Genomic DNA, 23,093 nt, shown 5'->3' on the forward strand with positions numbered 1-23,093 from the left:
CTGTTGTGATGCACACATACAAAACAAAACAAAAGCCGGATAAACTCCGGTGAGAATATAATTCTCAGTATAATCGACATATAAAGCGTTAAATAAATCATATCAACTCAACAAGTAGAGTAATTAACGCATATATCGATTCAGATATAAACATCACAATCTCTCAATCTATTCTTCAAATTTCTATAGCGCGCTATCTCAAGAATTGATTCTTATCACTTCGTTGCCATCAAGATTCGTATCCGATCTTGACATGGATATCCATCTTTCGAAATCATTCCGGATTCGAAAATAAGGGCGTCCTCCGACCCCGGCATAGAATCAATTCGTATCATTCTCATATCATAATCAAATAATGATCCACTATCTGTGATGGATCAACAAGAACAATAACAAGTTCTCAATAAAAAATAAAACATAATCAGTATGTGATTTGGCGGACTACTCAAGATTCATCAATCTTGAGTATCATAGCCCTGAATCTCGATGTCGTCTTATACCTTTCATTCTCGCGTTTTTCATGTTCCACATCTGGATAGGAAGTACAATAACTCCTACAAAAATCTGATCATTCAAACATCAATCAATCTTCAATCAAATTCACTTCAATCTTGATCACTTCTTCTTTGGTTTCAAGTTGAGGTTCTTGAGTCAATAGTCTCCTATTAAACTCTGAAACATAGCATCAAAACATTCATATCAATCTGCATTCTAGTCAATCATTTCAGAATCGAGTCAAAATCATCAATATAAATTCAATCAGCATCATTTCAAACTTCAACTTCTTCTTATTCGGTACAACTCAGAGTCGTGAGTCGTTAGCCTTCGAAACTCATCTAAAACTGAGAAATAAAAATGCTATATCATCGATAACATTTCAAACAATGTCTTATCTCAGTCATAGGCTATCAAACCGGCTTTAAAACATTAATCGACGGCGTAGCGATCAAAAATCGGTAACCGACGAAATATCGAATTCGAATCTAACTTATTTAACTTCAATCCAATTCATATGTCCATTTCAAATCATTAATACATCATTCTAATCCTTATAACAGCAGCTAAGTATATCAAATACAAGCTGGACATCATAACAAGTTCATTCCTTAATTCATTTTCACTCCGACTTCAATATCGAACGGCATACAACTCAAGAACACACACATAAATTCATAATCTGATCTCTGCCATATTTCGATCTCCAAAACATTCCGAGATGATTAAATACATACATCAAATCGAATCCCTCGTTGCAAGGATTCCAGAACATCTTTCGGAATTGAAATCGGACGATCGGATCAAAAGTTATCGGCGTTTGAAAATCAAAACTCAAAAGAAATGGAAGAGGGTCGAACTTTGTTCTTCAATTCTGAATTCATTCTGAAGAATAAACGTATGAATTCTGATTATTATCTGTAATAATCGGATATATATTGCTTAATTGCAATTTAGTCCCTCAAGTCTTCATTAATTGCAATTCAGTCATCGGCCTTCTTTTTAATTCAATTTCAATCCAAAATAATTTAAGAATATTCGAATTAAAATCGAAACTCTAAATACTCCCAAATTAAATATACTCGAATTAAAATAAATTAAATTTGGATTAATTAAATAATCCCGGCCGTTTTCACTTTAGCACTTGCAACTTTGATATTTGCAAATCAGTCCCTGATCGGGTTGTATCTTCAAAAATTAATCTTCTTTAATTTCCAAAATATGGAATTTAATCTCAAATTCCATAAATATTCAAATCGAATATTTATTCGTTTAATTTAAGAATTCTCGAAATTTAATTCTCAAAATCCGGAAATTTCCAAATGAAATATTTTCGGCTCGAAAATTAAATCTATCATTTTCATAACTTTTCAAATCAATATTAGCCCATAATATGAAATTTAATTCTCAAATCCCATAATTAATATATTCAATATTTTCGGGCCTTACACTTGTCAACTTAATAACCTAGCTTTCTCAGGTTTAGATTCAATCTTATTTCTTAGAAAAGCTTTTACGTGGGTGTTATCAACCTTCAACGTGAATTTTTTAGCAAGTAAAAATAATAGCCATTTTTCGAAATCCCTTTTAACTGCATAAAATTCCTTCTCGTTGATATGCCATCTGATGGCCTCAGATTCTGAAAAAAGACCGCTACAGTATCTGCATGGTATTTCTCAATCCGGGGTGATCTTGGTAAGAACTGCTGCCCACCATTCGTCACTGGAATCCGTAAATAACACTAGATCATCTTCATCTACGGGTATAGCCATTTTTGGAAGATTTTTACATATCTCCTTTAATTGGTTTACCCCTTTAGTATGGTCATCGGTCCATAACTCCATATAAACCTGGCATCCTTTTTTAACAAAGGACTGAACACCTTTTTGTACATTGCTAGGTTGTTTATTAACATCCCTGCAAAATTAATTAATCCTAGAAAACTCTTGAGTTGTTTTACATCTTTGAGTTTATCTAGAAAATTCTTTACATTTTCCACAATATGGGGTTGTAGAATTATTCTAGTTTCATCAATCTCAATACCAAGGAATTCAATTTTTCTTGTTGCTATGACTGCTTTCTTTTCAGATAAAACAAGTCCTTTTTGTTTACAAATTTTAGAGAAAATCTCTAAGTTTTTAACATGTTTGTCGATGTTTTTTGATGCTATAATAATATCATCAATATAAACAAATATAAAGTTAAAATAATCTTTAAAAAGGTTATCCATCTTTCTTTGAAATATCTGGGGTGCATTGGCCAATCCCATAGGCATAACTTCCCAAATATAGTGTCCTTGTGGAGTAGAGAAAGCTGTGAATTTCTTACTGCCTTCTTCCATTCGAATCTGGTAAAATCCAGACTTACAATCAAATTTTGAGAAAACTCTAGAATTTTGTACACAGCTAATTAGGTGTTCTCTACTGGGTATGAATTACCCATCAAACTCTAGGATTTTATTAATACCTTGGTAGTTAATAACTAACCTGGGTTTCCCTCTTTTTATTTCACCATGATTTCTGACTAGAAAACCTGGGCTGCTATATGGTGAAACTCCTTCTTTGATTAGACCAAAGTCCAAATGTTCCTTGATAATCATTCTCATATCCTTTTGATCTGTTATGTTCATCGGTATAGGCTTATATCTGACCAATTCATACTCTTTGCCCTCCTTTAGAGTAAGGCTGGCTTTGAGTTGATTTCTATCCCACCATGCCAAAGAATGCTCGTTATAACTTTCTTTGAGCCTCTTTTTGACATCTTCAAGGGATACCTTATTTTCTAACTCTATGTCTCTGTATTTTAGAGTTACCTTGAGAAGCTCCATATCCTCTGTTTGGAGTTCTTGTTCTGTTGTTATTTTCAACATGGTTTCTCCAAACCTTCTTGGATCTTTCATTTTTGGGTGAAAAAGTTGTCCTTTATCACCACGCTGGCTGCAAAATATTATCGGCAATTGTCGATAAAAATCAACATTAAGTCTTTGAACGATAATTTTATGATCACAAATTGTAGTGAACATAAGTCTTCTTGACTCATTGTCTTGTGTGTACTTCTTAAACATTTGTAAGAAGTTATTTCCTAACAGGATATCAGCTCATGTATCATGGAAATAAATTGGTGGTGTCTTTACCTTGTACCAAGGTGTTTGAACTGCTCCTCCCACAAGAATTTTTGCTTGTTTTATTCCTTTGCAAAGAATTAAAATTCTTCGAGAGAAATCTCGTCCAGCAATTTTTGGCAAGTCCTCTTCATATTCTTCAGGAAATACTCCTCTTTTTTTTGTACAAATTCCTGCTCCCGAGTCAATATAAGCTGCAAATTATTCAGCCTTATATTCTTCGTATAACATCCCAATTGGAATGTAGATGGAGAAAGGACTTGTTGTAATTTTTACTTAAAGGGATTACTAAATGGTCCTGCCATTTTTAGTAAACTTCATTGTAACTCAGTAATCCAATTAAGACTATCCAGCCTTAATACTTCTAAGGCCTCAGTAGGTAGAGTATTGTTACTCTTTTCTACTTCTTTAATGCGTTCTAGTAAATCATGCTCATGATTTACTAATCTCAAAAGTTGCTTCTTCCTCTGTTTGTGAACAGAGTTCTCGAATTTGATTAAGGGATTGTCCCTTATCCAATTCTCTTGGTTTTCCATCTTGTAGAATTCTTATTGAATCCTCCAAGTCTTTTCTTTTGCCATGAACTCTATTCCCTTTTCAAGGTGTTTCCATGGTTTATGATCCTCCAGGAACTCTAAACCAAGAATGAGCTGATCCACTTCTTTTCCTGGAATTCCCCAGATTTGAACTTCCAATTCTCCAATATTTATCACTCCTTGGTAATTTCCTTTTTTCTGTTGTTCCAAATAGTAAATCGAGTTACAAGGGAACTGGTTCCGATGACTTGTAGTTTCGAATACTATTTTCACTTCTTTTCATCCTTCTGGAGATCTAAGTTTTCCTATTATAGAAAACTCTTTTTCTTCTGGTGGAATTTCTTGAATAGGAGATTTGTCCCATCTTTTACTTGTCATTCGGTCTCCTTGGAAAGATAACCTTCGGGGTTCTATTTTAAGGTCTCTATATAGAACCGGTCTATCTTGAATTTGAATGTCTGTTTCCTGAATTAAAGGAAACTCGATTCTTTCCGGGTATATTGCTTGAGCAACTTTTCCAAAGATCTCTGGAATTTCAATGAACTCATTTCTAATAAATAATTCAGAATGATGAGTATTAGAAAGAGCATATGAAATTTGATATGTAATAGAATATGGTCTATTACCTTCCTTCATTAGTCTTTTTTCCTTAAAGTTTTGATGCAACGTCAAGGCTCGACTAAAGTCCCTGTCAGCTAAATTGTAGGCTATTCTTGGATAAATAACTCCTACAATTTTTCCTGCACAAAGATTTTCTGAGATAGTACCCAATACATCATCTTGAATATTCCCAATTATTTTATCACATACTACGATATCTATGGGTGAATCTATTCCTTCCTTAAAATTGCCTTAATCATTATTTGGATTGCTCCAATATGAATCCAAGAGATCGTCCTTGCTACCTCACTTTTCAACTTTTGCAATTCCTCTCTTATTTTTTTAAAAGGAATTAATTGCATATCTATTTGATTACTTGTTAACTCCATAGGGATTGTCATTTCCCTTTTGGATACTTTTTAAATCAAATTATGTCTTCTTTGTCTTAGCCCTAGGTTGCCTAAGACTCTTTCTACTTGTCCTGCCGAAAATCCTTGGTACTTCTGTAACGTTGGATTTTCTCTCATAATCCTTTGGACCATATTATGAGATATAGTGGTTTGACTAAAGAACCCAGCCAAACTCTCATTTGTTTCATGTCGAAACACTTCGTCTTTATTCTGATTCTGATTCTGATTCATCATCAGATTCTTCTTGGCTAAACAATATCTCTTCTTCGTATATGCTTTCATCTGAGGGGATATCCTCAAATTGATATACTTGGACTAGATCTTGAAAGAAGACCGCCTCATTCATATCCGGTGTTGCTTCAAAGAGTTTATCTCCTTTTTTCTCATTTTCTGGACACTTTGCAGATATATGTCCTCTAGCTCCACATGTCCAGCAGTTTCAATCTTTGAAACTTTCACTTGCTCTTGTATGAGTTCTTCTGAAAGTTCTTCTAGATGGTGTTCTTCCCCTGCTTTGTGATGCGTTTGTTGTTGGGGATGTTCTTGTAGGTCCACTTCTTTTTCCCGATCTATAAGATCGAGCCTTTTGTTTGGACCAAAATGTTCTTGGTTTCCAAGAACTTCTTCGTCTTTTATTATAGGGATTATTTCTGAATTTCTTCCTTTTAAATCCCTGTGATCTATTTCCAATGATTGTTGGAAGATCATTTTCTTTACAACATAAAGGTGTATGTTTATCTATACCCCTTATTTTCTTGTAGTTCTTCTGTAATGCTGCCATGTGACACCATTCTGCCAATTTTCCTTTCAAAAAGGAGGCACGTCTTGCCAATGTATCAAGATTACCTGGAACATATTCTTTAATCAGTATTTCTCTCCAGGGACTTGGCATTTTTGCAAAAAATAACTGAATAGCTACATTTTCCTCAACTCCCGAATTCCATTTGTATTTAGTGAATAACATAATGTATTCATCAACTAAACAGATATCATGTAACCCGAGGCTATACAGAGTTTGAGTATATCTTCTCTTTTTCTCTGTATCTTGATTATTGAAATAGTCTACCCTTATGAATTGTGCTTTAAATATGGTGGCCATTCTTCCTCCAATCTCGCTGAGGGATTCTTCCTTCTAAGATTGACTCCTTATTTTCTGGCATAGTCATCTCTCATGCGATCTTAACAGATCCCATTAGACTCATTTCTAGAAGTTTAATGAATCCTTCTTTATTGAGATCTAATGTTCATGCTGCAATTCTCATAGCTAACGTCCAATCATCTATAAGATCTTCTCTGTTTTTGAAGTCCAAAACATCAAGGTTTAACATAACCCCATAAGGATGTATCGGATCTAAAACAATTTTTCCATAAGGAGTTTGATGTAGTGGTATCTTACTCCTTCTTTATCTAGTTCCTGCTGGATGTGAATTTTCTCCAACATGGAACTCACTATCTAGTTCTTCTGTTTTAACCACATATCTTGGGAGATTTCCTATGGGTTGTTCACCCTCAGGGAAATTCATTTTTAGATCTACTACTTTGAGATTCGCAAAAGAATCCGCAAGATCTTGTAGATCTTTGAGATTTAATCTTTCTAAAGTAGTCATCAGATAGTGTTTTTCTCTGATACTGCTTTTATAAGATTAATCATTATTTCATCATCAGTTAAAGGTTTTTGAACCATTTTGGTTTTACCTTTCTGATGTAACAAAGGTTCGGTACCAAACGAGAGTGGTAACCTTCCTCCTGTATTTCCTTTTCTTGAACCAGAAGTGTGTTCCAGATTTATGATTTTAGTTTGAAGATTGACCGCTTAATTCGGTATCAACTAGCAAGTGCACTAGGTCAAGTAATAGTAAAGTGGACAGAGAGTCCAAGTATCGATCCCACAGGGACTGTTGTCAATTCTCAAGAATTAATTATTTAGCTTAATCTAGACAGAATAATAAAACGAACACTAAAAATTAAATAAAAATTTAATTACTAAAATAAAATAAGAATTAAAATAGAAGAAGAATAAATTCAATTAAATAGAGACAACCAAGACACACGCAGGTACCAAACAAATCATGCAAACAAGTGGCAAATCCAGGATCCAGATTTAATTTTAAATCACGGCGAATTATCCTATCTTGTTTAACAGTCTATTTCTAGAACATGTTAAACCTATTCAAGTTATGACGGATTAATTTTCATAATTCTAATCAAACATGAATGCATTCAATATTTGTGATAATTCAGTTTTCACCTAAAATCGCATACTGAAACCGAATACTATTTCTAGTCGGTTTAACCATATGTCAATTATTGGAGTGATCGAATTCAATTCCTCCTCTGTCGACTTGGAATCAATTAACAAACAAGTAAATAGTTGATCAGGTTATTCACAAGACAGAATTTAAATCCAACAATCAATAATATTAACAAAAATCCAAAAATCCTAAATAAACATCCAAATATTCAACATAAAACTGTCTGGCCCAATCTCGCGGTCTTGGTTGAAGAAAAACTACTCAAATAACGAAAATAATATTCAACAAAAGTTTAATAATCTAAAGAAGAAAGGAAGAAAAACTCGAATGGAGCGTTCTTCAATCTCCAAGCCTCCTAGCCGCCGTCTATCTGATGCGATTCGAACCCCTTTAATCACGTCTCACAATCTCCTATTTATATGTCTTTGAAAGCCCAAGAAATAAAGCCCGGAAAGTTGAAAGTTTTAATTCTCGAAAATTCTATTTTTTGTGATTCTGCGACATGTACGGACCCTGGATAAGGGTCCGTGTCTAGGTCCGTGCATTAAACTGAAAACGCCGAATTTTTTACGAGGATGCACGAACCCTTATCCGGACCCATGCACGGGGTCCGTGCATACATCCTTGCCTGCGCGCTGTTTTCTTGAAAAATTCATATCTTCAGTTCTAGCCATCGGATCGAACTGAAATTTGGACAGCAGCTTCAAAACATCTTGATCTTCATTCTGATTGGATTAGGATTTCTATAAAATTAAATTTGATTTTTCGAACAAAGCTGCTCCGTAATTCACTCTTCAACAATTCATTTTCCTACAAAATTAACCCGAGGAGTGAAATACACACCCATGCACTAAAACACATAAAAACACAAAAAAATAATATAAATGCACACAAAATAAACATAAAAAAATCATGAACTAATGCATACAAAATGTACTTATCAACACCCCCATACTTAACTCTTGCTCGCCCTCGAGCAAGACATGCAAAAACAATATGCAAACAAAAACATAAGTAAGGACGATTCATGAACAACATAGCCTTAGATAAGTTTCAACTTCAAGAACTAAAAACCAAAAACTTCTGATTGTTCACAATACACTGTCAGTTTAACGTAAACGTGTGTGTGTGTCATGTCATTCCAGTTTCATGCAACTTCAAAAGAATCTGTCCTAAGAATGCTTAGAGACCTATGATAATTCAATGCAAGTATCACAATCCAGCACTCCTTCATCCCAACAATCCCAAACAAAAACATGCACTTTCTTGAGATTAATTACGCACCGCCGGATTTTGCACCCGGTTTTTCTCAAGCCCCAATAATTACCCACAAACTTAGCTATAACTAAGATAGGATTCGAATTTCAATCCCCTCGTCTATAGCCCGGATGGAGCTACAATCTCATTTAGCCCGCAAACTTAACTATGGAAGAATGATTAGGATTTCAATCATTTTCCATGCCCGGATGGAATTAACTCTTTTTTTTTCCACAAAATTTTTTCAAAAAATTTTATAGATACGCCCAAGATCATACATCTAATGTCTAACAATCATCGGGAATCCAAAGACACTATCATGATCAACAAACACCTATTGCCGTGCAATGGTCAAGCAAACACGAACTTCATCAATTACATCGCTACACTACACTAGTCGAACATGCGTGCTTAATAAGATTCATGATTCAACCAACAGTTTCTCATGTTCAATCAAAAGAAACATTTTTTTAAATTTTTTTTCAACTATATCATCATCGGCTATTATGACTCATCCTACTCATGCAACACAAAACAAAAAAAAACAACAAAAATGAACGAGATGCAAACAAACACAAAACATTACTAATGCAACACAAACACAACAAACAAAAAAATAAACTAGTCGACCCCCCATACTTATCCAAAGCATTGCCCTCAATGCTTCAGAACCATGAACAGAATGCGAAACAAATACACAATGAAAACAAAAATAACACTCCCCTGGTTTCATATTCGTCCTCTTCATCTTCCTTTGTAAAAGTCCAACAGCAACTTCTGGTGGCGGGGCAATACACTGCACATATAAAGGCGACAGGTAAGGAATAGGATTAGCAAAAGATAATAAAAAGAAAACAAAAACAAAAACAAAAACAATAATAATAATAATAATAATGAAAAGAGAACACTGGGTTGCCTCCCAGTCAGCGCTAAGTTTATAGTCTACAGCCCGAATATAAAGAAGCAACCATCAAAGAGCGGTTGCCGCCAATAGTAAGAATCATACGACTCTACGTATGGGTCTTGATTTCCTACGCCCTCAAGCTTGGCGTGATATTGAAATGGAAAGCTCGTCAGTCCAACAACACTCGACATGAACTGATATTCATCTTTATCATCAAAATTCACTTTTGGCTCATCATCGCATGCGAGCTGTTGGGTAAACCTTGTGAAAATCCATCGATTAACCATCTCCAAGTACCTTACAAGGTAAAATAAATAATTAAATAAACAAAAGAAAAATAATAATAATAATAATAATAATAATAATAATAATAATAATAATAATAATAATAATAATAATAATAATAATAATAATAATAATAATAATAATAATAAGTCTAGTCTCAAGCAAATAATATATCCTAATATTAACTAAACATTCCCCGACAACGGCGCCAAAAACTTGACCGCTTAATTCGGTATCAACTAGCAAGTGCACTAGGTCAAGTAATAGCAAAGTGGACAGAGAGTCCAAGTATCGATCCCACAGGGACTGTTGTCAATTCTCAAGAATTAATTATTTAGCTTAATCTAGACAGAATAATAAAACGAGCACTAAAAATTAAATAAAAATTTAATTACTAAAATAAAATAAGAATTAAAATAGAAAAAGAATAAATTCAATTAAATAGATACAACCAAGACACACGCAGGTACCAAACAAATCATGCAAACAAGTGGCAAATCCAGGATCCAAATTTAATCTTAAATCACGGCGAATTATCCTATCTTGTTTAACAGTCTATTTCTAGAACATGTTAAACCTATTCAAGTTATGACGGATTAATTTTCATAATTCTAATCAAACATGAATGCATTCAATATTTGTGATAATTCTGTTTTCACCTAAAACCGCATACTGAAACCGAATACTATTTCTAGTCGATTTAACCATATGTCAATTATTGGAGTGATCGAAATCAATTCCTCCTCTGTCGACTTGGAATCAATTAACAAACAAGTAAATAGTTGATCAGGTTATTCACAAGACAGAATTTAAATCCAACAATCAATAATATTAACAAAAATCCAAAAATCCTAAATAAACATCCAAATATTCAACATAAAACTGTCTGGCCCAATCTCGCGGTCTTGGTTGAATAAAAACTACTCAAATAACGAAAATAATATTCAACAAAAGTTTAATAATTTAAAAAAGAAAGGAAGAAAAACTCGAATGGAGCGTTCTTCAATCTCCAAGCCTCCTAGCCGCCGTCTATCTGATGCGATTCGAACCCCTTTAATCACGTCTCACAATCTCCTATTTATATGTCTTTGAAAGCCCAAGAAATAAAGCCCGAAAAGTTGAAAGTTTTAATTCTCGAAAATTCTATTTTTTGTGATTTTGCGACATGCACGGACCCTGGATAAGGGTACGTGTCTAGGTCCGTGTATTAAACTGAAAACGCCGAATTTTTTACGAGGATGCACGGACCCTTATCCGGACCCATGCACGGGGTCCGTGCATACATCCTTGCCTACGCGCAGTTTTTTTGAAAAATTCATATCTTCAGTTCTAGCCATCGGATCGAGCTGAAATTTGGACAGCAGCTTCAAAACATCATGATCTTCATTCTGAACCATGAAGATCGGATTTGGATCTCTATAAAATTAAATTTGATTTTTCGAACAAAGCTGCTCCGTAATTCACTCTTCAACAATTCATTTTCCTACAAAATTAACCCGAGGAGTGAAATACACATACATGCACTAAAACACATAAAAACACAAAAAATTAATATAAATGCACACAAAATAAACATAAAAAAATCACGAATTAATGCATACAAAATGTACTTATCAAAGATCCTTTAGAATTCCAAGAATTTCTTCTTGTTTCTTAAGGATTTTTTCAATCTGTCGAGGTATTTCATACAGCTGTTTGCTGTAATATTGTACCGTCTTTTGAATTTCTCTAAGATCTTTGGAGAGCTTAGAAGAGTCTGGGGTAATTTCTAAAAATTGAAAGTTAGAAATCATATTTCTTAATGCCTTCAGATTTTTCAAAACTCAGATCCTGTTGTAAAGAATCTATTTTAACTAGATTCACTTGTTTATTGAATTTCATATAAATGAAATTTCTCGTGTTCAAACATTCGTTTGAATTTATGTTTTGTTAAAAAAATTTCTCCAAAACAAAGAAAATATGATTTAACGAATAATATTATGTCTGAATAATTAACCTAAGTTCTGATACCATTTTTGCAGATAATTCAAAGTACCATAATTGAGCGCAATCATTGCATAAATGAAGTACATAAATGCATAAATTGGGTACAAGAATTAAACATTGGATTTGACCATGTTTGGTGGTCCTAGGGAGTTTTAAGAAAGAATTTTTATTGTAGAAATTTATAAAAAATTTAGGTTTGGATTCAGGGATTTATCTACAATTCACTCTTATAATAATTCAAAATTGAATAAAGATGTTACATCCTTTATAAATTTTTCTGTTGATTAATTTAATCCCTAAAAGCTACATCCTTTCAACGGTTGAGTAGATGCTACCCGCATGGTAGTGGCCTGCGGATGACGTGTCGGCCAATGATTGATTAAAATTAGTGGGTCCTATGTGGGACCCACTGATTTTGACCAATCATGGGGTTACATATCACCCGCAAGGTACTACCCTGCGGGCGACATGTACTAAACCTCTTTCAACATCTAAGTCAATTATACACCTACAAGACTTTGACACCTACCGCATGCACTTTCTTTTGAAGGACCACACATAAAACCAATTGAATATATATACAGATATACACGCGCACGCATAATTATTTGTTTGTATTTACCGACTTAATTTTGAAAAAAACTGCGAATTTGGTTATGTATGATTGTATGTTTGTCACTTTGCGATTTTGGTCCTCTATATTTTCATATTTCAGTTTTAGTCCTGCATATTTCGATTATTGGCAATTTCAGTCTTTTTTATTCGAAAATTTTTACGTGGCACTGTACACGTCAGCTCCATATCAGCACTGAATTGGTGCCACATCGGAAAAAGGACTAAAATTACCAAAAAAATAAAGATAATGGACTCAAATTGAAATCTAAAAATATAAAAGATTGAAATCGCAAAGTGACAAACACACCGGACCAAAAAAGCAATTTTTTCCTTAATTTTAAGTAATTTAGACATACACAAACTAACAAATGAATATTTTAAGATAAACTTCAAATCACATAACGACGCCATGATCCACAGTTTAATTAACAAATGCACTCACATAGCAAAAAGTCACTTGATGTTGACCAAATTTGCCGTGTTCCTACACACGCGCATTCTCTCTGCAAATTAACTCATAATCTTTGTTCCCTTGTTACACTAACACGGTTTCGGTGGTTAATTTTAATATTTTATGAGATATATATTTTGTTTGAGTCAACCCAAAAAAAGTATTGTTCTTTTTTTTTATTTAAAACAAGGATTTTCTTTTTTTTTTTTTTTTCTTGAACCTTTTGATGGAAGCCGCGTATACGCAATATTCCCTGTCTCTTACTGCTGTGTGTGTATATATATATTAACAGGACGTAATGAAAATTTAGAGAAATGTATGAGCTGTAATCCACTGATCAAGATCAATATCATAGCAATCGCATTCTCAACAAATTCAACACCCACAAAAAAATAAAAGCTATCTAATCTTCCATGGATCTGCTAATGATTTCCCTTTACTTAGTAATTATTATATTCTTCCATCTCGCCTCCTTGGCTGCCGCCTGTGATCGCTGCGTCCACCAAGCTAAAGTCGCCTTCTTTTCCGGTGATGGAGCCCTTCAGTGTAAGTAATTTATTTATACATCAACAATCATCAATTGTTTTATCCGTTTGAATTCTCACCAATGTACGTACGTACTGCAGCCGGGGCTTGTGGGTACGGCTCCGTCGCAGTAGGATTGAACTATGGCCTCCTCGCCGCCGCCTCCCCCGCCGTGTACAACCAAGGACTTGCCTGCGGTGATTGCTTTCAGATGAGATGCAACAACGGAAGGTTATGCAGCAAACAAGGCACAGTTGTGTTGGTGAGCGACAAAAATGGCGACAATGGGACAGATTTCGTGGTGAGCAAGAAAGCCTTCGTGTCTATGGCTAAAAAGGGAATGGAGAAGGAGATTTTCAAACTGGGAATCCTCCCTGTGCAGTACAAGAGGTATGTATATATGTTTTCGACACTAGGAAAATTAAGAATGGGAACAGAAATTAAAATAAATATTTAGTCCTGTTCTTTTTAAATTTTGAATTTGTATCCTAATTAATAAATCTGAATGGTTATTGTTAATGTGTATAGGGTACCATGTGATTACGCAAAGAACAAGAATCTAAGTGTTCGTGTTCAAGAATCGAGCCACAAGCCGAGTTATCTAGCCATTTCTTTCTTGTACCAAGGTGGTCAAACAGAAATCGTGGCACTGGACGTAGCACAGGTGTCTTATATTAATAATTTTGTATTCAAAATTTTATATATTTGGATGGATAAAGAATAATGTGATTGTATAATTGATTAGGTGGGATCACCAAATTGGAATTTCATGAGTAGGAATTACGGGGCTGTTTGGGACACGAGCCGGGTCCCTGCCGGGCCTCTGCAGTTGAGGTTTGTAGTGACTTCTGGGTACGACGGGAAATGGTATTGGGCCAAGAATGTGTTGCCTGCTGACTGGAAAAATGGTGCGATTTATGATTCGGGCCTACAGATTAATGATACTGCCAAACAGGGCTGTTCTCCATGTGACGACTCCACCTGGAAATGAAATGACACTTTTAAGCCTATCTATCTACTTGGAGCCAGGGTGGCTAACATATATATAGTTTCCTTTAATTTTTTTTGTTTTTTTTGGTCTAACATGTTAATAGAGCTGCCTACAGATGTTTGTAATAAAGAGATGCACAAACACACACACCACATGCGTGTAAACATGAAAATAAAAATCGCTTAATGGCTGAACATTTTTGTTGCAAGTACTTTTTTTTTTTTACAAACAAGTGGCTAGTGATATTGAGTGGAACATCGATTGTAGGTGTCCCGCGGGGTTCCTATTTGGGTGGGAGGATTTGATTTGAAAAAAAAAATGTTGAAACAAATGGCATCCATCTTCAGTTCATTTGAAACTCCGGCATAAATGATGGTGTATCTCAATCCAAATACTCTTGTTTAATGCACAAGAAATTGGAAGATTTAATATTTTCAAATTCATCAATCTAATTACACAACTAAGAGAGTATCCGTTAATTTAACATTCTCTTAAGTCATGGTCAATGAACGAGGAAGCCCAGCGAGATTGTGGGCTTCTTCGTCCAATTGATTTCCTTGCCCCTTCAATGGACGAGGAAATCGCACTAGGAGTGATCTTTGTGCGATAAAGCAAGCAGGCTCCGCGCAGAAGAATAAGTGTCGTTTGCTACTTTTTTCATTCTTTTTGAATTTTTTTCATTCTTTTTTCAATTTTTGAAAGGTCGGATTAAATATGGTTGTTCAAGATGAACGGTCAGATTTAATCTGGTTATTCTAATATTTTAAAAATAATATAAAAACTAAATAAATTAAAAATTAAATTAATTGTGGTGAAAATGGAGATGAATAATTAAATATGTACGTTTTTTAATTATGTCTTTAATTTATAATTATGTATGTTATTTTTAATAATATTTTTAAAATTTTAAATTTTTTCAATCATATGTAATTTTATTCCGTGTTTAATTATCTATAACATTTAATGAAATAAAAAATTAATATTTTAACATTATCTCTACACCATTATCTCACCTTCGCAGAACCAATCAATAAAGTTATCATCGCTGACATCATCGTGCAATGAATTTATCAACTTCATCACACTAATATCCTCACATCATTGAACTTGTCCTTATAAGGACACTGAGACACCCCGGGGCGGACCTTAAGGTAAGACGTGGTCAGCCGACCGTCTAGGACCCAATCTTGAAATCGGTTCCCCAATTATTTTTATAAAAAATTGGTATTTATGTATATGTAAACCTAGTCTTGCTCTAATTGAGTTAAATCACAAAAAATTTCTACTCAACCAATTCTTTTCAACTTTCATCTCTTTTCCTCATATGGCCCTGCAGATAATTTCATCTTGTTGGAGATCGAATGTGTGTGTAGAGAGGGGAGGGGGGGGAGAGAGGGGAGGGGGGGGGGGGGGGGGAGGGGGTGAATACACACTCTAAAAATATTTGACTCTAATACAATATGATTAAGCAAATGTTAGTTCACTCAACCGATTTTCCTTTAACTTTCTAGAGATATAAGAGCTGCTTAAAATAGTGCGGAAACAACTCTTGCTATACTAGATGATAATGATGGAATCGTGTAATTCAGTAGCGTAAGTAAGCAACGATATGTTTATGGATGTTCGGAGCTCAATCTCCTACGTCACCCCTTCTTTCTCACGGGAAGGATACACTAGAAGACTTTGGTTATTACAACGACGTGCAATACACCCGATCCAAGTTAGGACTTATCAAATGTCCATGATGAAACTCCTAGATTCACACTGATAAGATTCTAAGTTCTTATCAAACTTTCTTCAGTTGATGATGATAACACTCTAAGCTTCTTGAAGGCTTAGAATATCAAATCCTTGTAGCAGTTAGGGTTCTTCTAAAAACGGCTGGATTTGAGTAACCCTTGAAAAGATATCTTTGTAGATCGGATAAGCTTTTTAACGAAGGGTTGAGTAAGCAGTCGAGTATTCAAAAAGTGGTTTCAAGTGCTCAAGTATGCAAATCTTTGTAAGTGTGGCTCTCTCTTTTATTCTGAGTAAGATCTGATATTTATAGTAGATTTGCTCAACGTCTCCTTCCTTTTAACAAAGGTAGAAAAACGTCTAGAGTGTCAGATATCAGTCATTGATTTGTGATATGCGATAATATCTTCTGAATATCTGTATTAGCAGCGCCTTAAATTGTCTATTTAATGTGTCGTTCACATTAAATGCTACTAATGGTTTTTCTTACTTTATCAGATGGCTCCTTAAATGCTTCGTCCTTTGCGTTTAAGTTGTCTTGTCAACATTCTGAGAAACTGGGAATTCGTGACTTCTTGAGTACGATAGACATCCTGTCAACTAGTGAGTTCAGTAGATATCCTTGCTTTGATAACCCAGATCAGTTGAGCATACGTCGGTTGATGTTCTTAGCTCAGTTGATAGATAATGGTTGACGTGCTAAGATCAGCTGATACCGTTCATTCCAGTAGATATCTCTTGGTCAGCTGATATAATGGAATCGGTAGACTTCTCTTGAGCTCATGTTTTACATGTAAGCGGCGGCCGTACTAAAACAACGAAGTATTATTTTGTTATCACCAAAAGTTAGGATTCAACACATCTAGAAACCAAAATTTCTTGCAAACCTCTATTAATGTTTCGTAGGTAGGCATATCATCAAGTTTTTTTTTTTACTTATTGTGCAACTAAACAATGTTGATTACTTATATTGCAACTTATGAAATTGAGTAATTTAAAAAAAGAAAATAAAATCAGTTTCTTCATTTACTAGTTGATTGTTACATCATTATTTTACTAACTTATTATTATTTTTTTGATGACACTAACTTATTATTATTATTCCTATATATGTGTGTGTGTTTTTTCGATGTTGCGTTTATTATCTGGTACGTACTATTTTACATTGTTTATGGAATGAGTTAAACAGTTTCATTCTAGCACAATTGTTTAATTTCATTTGAATCTTCGGTGTAAATGAGAGCATATCTCAATCCAAACGCTCTTTTTTAATGCACGATTGAATGCATCATGAAATCTCTCTAAAAAATTGAAAGATTTAATATTTCCAAATTCACCGATTCAATTTTCAATTACACTAACAAAAGAGTATCTCTTAAAGTAACATTTTGTTAGGATAGTGAGACACTCAGGGGCGGCCCTAAGGAAGGATGGGGCCTTAGTGCCACCCGGCCGCCCGGCTAAGCCCTAATTATTTTATAAAAAAGTGGTATTTATATTAAATAGTTATATAATTTTAGTAATAAAAAAGGATATGACAAAATAAAGAAATTTAAAATATGTTGTTATGGCAAAAGTCTTGCTCTGCATGCAATGGGTTAAATCCATATTTTCAAAATCGAACCGGTTGGTTCGACCGATTCGAGCAAGAACCGGTCATTGATCCAGTCTGAATTACTCCTAAAAACCGTTATAGAGATCAGAACAGGTCAAAATCGGTCAATAACCGGTCGAACCGGTTGAAAACCAGCCGAAACCGATCAAGAACCGGTTCAACCGATTTTTCGATTTTTTTAGTTTTTTAAAAAATTAGTTTTTTAAATTTTAAAACCATAATTTAATATTTTATTATATATTATTATTTAGAATTTGTACTTCATTAAAAATATTATTTTAGTAATATTAGATTTTTTTAAAATTTTTTAATTAATTAATTAATTTTAAAAATTATATGACTATAATTAATATTTTTAATATATTTATATGGTTATTTAGTTTTCAAACTATTATAAATACATATTTTTTCCAATTCATATACATTTTTTAAGTTTTTAAAAATTTAAAATATATTATTAATTAATTATATTATATTATATAAACGATTTTTCTGTTCGACCGTCCGGTTATGTGGGGATCTCGGGTTGCTAATCTTATCTTAGGGCAATTAATGATTAATGAAACAATTAATCAAGTCTTTAAAATAATATTCAAACCAAGAGCTAAAATTTTTTTTAAAAAAAAGACACAGCACCTCGCTCGCTCGGGCAAATTCAGCCGATCGAGCGAGCTAGGAATCCAAGCTCTCGGGTCTGCATTATCTTTGGCCTCGCTCGATCGGTGGAACTCACCCGATCGAACGAGCACAAAATTCCAATTCTCTGTTTTGAAAATTTAAGGGCCTCGCTCGATCGGTGCAATTCACCTGATCGAGTGGCTCCCCTGCTTAAGAAATTCTGCATATTTAATTTTGCTGTCAACTTTGAACATTCAATCCAAATCATTCAAAAACCAACTCCAATCATGGTTTATAAAATTTGAAACATGCATACATACATGTATTAAGTCCCTAGCATCAAACCATGCAATTATTACATCAAACTAGTCGTTCAAAAAGCGATAAAAGTCACAACGACATCAATACTTATACATAAACTTCAACCCAAAATAGTTCTATGATGTTTGATGCTTCTAGACATAAAAGTTCAGCTATAACCCGAGTCCACACTTGCTACATCTCTCTCCCAAGCTGTCAATGACGTCTTTTACTAGCTCATGCCCCCTTTGTTGCCATGCACACATACAAAACACAGCAATAGCCGGATAAACTCCGGTGAGAAATCATTCCCAGTATAATCGACATATAAAGCGTTAAATAAATCATATCAACTCTAATCATAATCGACTCAACAATAGAGTAAATAACGCATATATCGATCAATAATTGATTCATATCTCGTCGTTGCCATCAAGATTCGTAAACGATCTTGACATGGATATCCATCTATCATAGTCATTTTGTACTAGAAAATAAGGTCGCCTCCGACCTTGTCATAGAATCAATTCAATATCATATCATATCGTAATCATATTGACTCAAACTCAAAGATCCACTACCTGGGATGGATCGACAAAATCAAAATCAAATTGAAAAGATAAACAAATATGTGATTTTGGCGGGACAACTCAAGAAGCTTCATTATTGAGTTTCAAATCTCTGACTCGCGATGTCGTCTTATACCTTCGTATTTTCTCCGTTTTGAACGCTTAAAATCTGAAACATAACATCAAAACATTCATATCAAACTTCATTCAATCTTATCATTGAAGAATCGATTCAAAATCATCATTAATCTTCAATCAAATTCACTTCAAACCTCAACGTCTTCTTCTTCGGTTCGAATCAGAGTCTTGAGTCGTTAGCCTTCAAAACTAGTCTGAAACTGAAGAATAAAATTTCAACAACATCAATAACATCTCAAAAAAGATCTCAGCTCAGTCATAGGCTATCAAAATTGAAATGACCTAAGGACCCTAGATCAGACCTTGAACCGATGGTTAGCCCCTCGAACAGCCCATGGATCAAAAACATGCATAAACAAGTCAACATGTCATAAAAATGTGAATGCTTGGCATGAACATGAAGATCTTTATTCTAAAACCAGATACACATGCAACATCAAATCTTTTATGCATAAATCAGTGTATTACGATTTAAACGGTGAGAAAGGAAGGGATTCGAACGTGCCTCAATGATTATTTGCAAGAAATAACGTTTATATCGCGCGTACGGCTCTCGGGGATGAACGGATCTCCAAACCAATATAAAACCTTAAAATCTCGGCTATGGGGCTGTGAAAACTCTTGCTAGAACGATGAATATGATGGAGAACAGATGTGGGAGGCGGCTAGGAAGTTTACGTGAGGTTAGGGAGGAATTAGGGTATAATATTTTTGGATAAATACATTAATTATTTAAAAAGATAATATACCATAATAAAATAGAATTTAACACTCATAAAAACATATTAATCTGATAATAGCATGATAATCCCGAAATATATAATTAAGAGATTTTTAAAGGTTAATAAAAGTCATAAAAATAACTTATTTTGGGTAAAAACGAGCACATAAATATATATATATATATATATATATATATATATATATATATAAATACTATAATTTTCTCAAAATAATACCTTAAAATAATATTTTAAGGCTCCTAAAAATCTCATAATATATTTTGGGTGAAAAACTAATATATCGTCCGTCCACGGTCCCGCCTACGCGATCATAAAATAACCTTTCTCAAATAAATTCATAAATTACCACCTAGCGATTTAAATGCCGCAATAATATTTAAAACAAGCAACTAAATCACACAAATCACATAATAACACATAAAGTTAATTTAACATATTTTACTTTATTTTAAAATCATTAAATCTCCTAGTTATGCATGCGGATTTATGTGGCGAATTTCTGGGCGTTACAATTCTCTCCCCCTTAAATGGAATTTCATCCTCGAAATTTGATTTAACTTAGTCGTCTAATAACACATGACTAAAATTTTTCAAAACTAATTTTCAAACTTAAATTCCAAAAAACTTAACTTAATTTGCCTATTCTAAAATTCAACTTAAATCTCAGAAATCCTAACTTGTCAAACTTAAATAAAAAAATCATAACTTAATCTATAAATTTAAATGTCAAACTTACATCTTATAATTTATCAAACTTATTTTTCTAAATGTATATCATTCTAGTTATCCTCATGTGTAACACGTCTAAGAAACATACTGTAATTTCCATAAATTCCCCACGTAACCGCATTGTATAACTAAGTATTTTTTTTAAAACTTTAAGACTGTCATAACTTAAAATTCTCATTTTCATAAATCATTAAAACAAAAATCATTTGTCTCATGCATGAAACATAATTTAAAACAGTTAAAACTTACAGACTGGCAGTGCGTCTTCTGAGCTCCGTATAGCAGGCTAGTCACCCTCCAAGTACCATGGCTCTGATACCAAATGAAACGACCTAAGAACCCTAGATCAGACCTTGAACCGATGGTTAGCCCCTCGAACAGCCCATGGATCAGAAACATGCATAAACAAGTCAACATGTCATAAAAACGTGAATGCTTGGCATGAACATGAAGATCTTTATTATAAAACCACATACACATGCAACATCCAATCTTTTATGCATAAATCAATGTATTACGATTTAAACTGTGAGCAAGGAAGGGATTCAAACGTGTCTCGATGATTATTTGCAAGAAATAACGTTTATATCGCGCGTACGGCTCTCCGGGACGAACGGATCTCCAAACAAATATAAAACCTTAAAAGCTCGGCTATGGGGTTGTGAAAACTCTTGCTTGAACGATGAAGATGATGGAGAAAAGATGAGGAAGGCGGCTAGGAAGTTTACGTGAGGTTAGGGAAGAATTAGGGTAGAATATTTTAGGATAAATACATTAATTATTTAAAAAGATAATATACCATAATAAAATAGAATTTAACACTCATAAAAACATATTAATCTGATAATAGCCTGAAAATCCCGAAATATATAATTAAGGTATTTTTAAAGGTTAATAAAAGTCATAAAAATAACTTATTTTGGGTAAAAACGGGCACATAAAAATATATATATATATATATAAATACTATAATTTTCTTGAAATAATACCTTAAAATAATATTTTAAGGCTCCTAAAATCTCATAATATATTTTGGGTGAAAAACTAATATTTCGTTCGCCCACGATCCCGCCTACGCGATCATAAAATAATCTTTCTCAAATAAATTCATAAATTACCACCTAGTTGTTTAAATGCCGCAATAATATTTAAAACATGCAACTAAATCACACAATTCACATAGTAACACATAAAATTAATTTAACATATTTTTACTTTATTTTAAAATCATTAAATCTCCTAGTTATGCATGCGGATTTACGTGGTGAATTTCTGGGCGTTACAAAAACAGTCTCAAAACACGAATCGACGGCGTAGAGATTGAAAATCGGTAACCGACAAAATATCGAAATCAATATTAATCTCATATACTTCAAATCAACATTTAGCAGCAAGATAACATCATATATACTCATATCAGCAGCTATAATCATCAACTATAAACTGGAATTCATGATTATATACAAATAAGATAAATTCTTCGATCTGATTTCGAATATATCGCGCATATAAACCTCAAGAACATACATAGAGCATAAAATCTGATCTCTGCAACATTTCAATCTTCAAACCATGCCAAAATAAATAAAAACTTACACTAGATTGAAGCCCTCGTCGCAAAGAGTCCAGAACTATTTTCGGAATCGAAATCGGACGATCAGATCAAAAGTTACGGCGATTTGAAAATCGAAATATAAAAAAAAACGAGGAAGATTCTCGGCTTCTACAGAATTCTGAATTACAATATGAAATATCCATGTATACATGATGATAATCTAATAAAATCGGATAACTTTGGGTAAAATTGCAATCTAGCCCCTGAAACTTCATAAATTACAATTCAGTCCTCGGCCCTTTTTTTAATTTAATTTCAATCCTAAATAATTTAAGAATATTAGAATTTAAATCAAAACTCTAAATATTCCCAAATTAAATAAACTCGGATTAAAATTAAATAAGTTCGGATTAAATTAAATAATCCCGGGCCTTACATTTCTTGCCCACTAAGGTATGATTTCGTCCTCGAATTCATAAACAGTATAGATATGCAGTCAGTATACTCATAAGAATAAAGAATAACAGAAAACTGAATAAGAACTCACATCAGTGGAATAGATATGGAAATCTCTGCTTCATCTCTTCTTCAACTTCCCACGCCGCTTCTTCAACTCCATGTCGATTCCATTGAATATTTACCAATGGAATGGTCTTGTTTT

General features: G+C 33.6%; 1 protein-coding gene across 1 annotated transcript; it reads left to right on the forward strand.

Annotated features, from left to right (window-relative positions):
• The first annotated feature begins 13,210 nt into the window (after nt 1-13,210).
• Nucleotides 13,211-14,639, forward strand: LOC140865238 (expansin-like A1). Its single transcript, XM_073269804.1, has 4 exons — nt 13,211-13,458; nt 13,539-13,827; nt 13,966-14,101; nt 14,183-14,639. The coding sequence occupies exons 1-4, from the start codon at nt 13,326-13,328 to the stop codon at nt 14,426-14,428; spliced, it is 804 nt and encodes a 267-aa protein (XP_073125905.1). The 5' UTR covers nt 13,211-13,325; the 3' UTR covers nt 14,429-14,639.
• Nucleotides 14,640-23,093: the final 8,454 nt, after the last annotated feature.

This window comes from Henckelia pumila, chromosome 4 (assembly GCF_033568475.1).
Source record: "Henckelia pumila isolate YLH828 chromosome 4, ASM3356847v2, whole genome shotgun sequence".
Taxonomy (NCBI): domain Eukaryota; kingdom Viridiplantae; phylum Streptophyta; class Magnoliopsida; order Lamiales; family Gesneriaceae; genus Henckelia; species Henckelia pumila.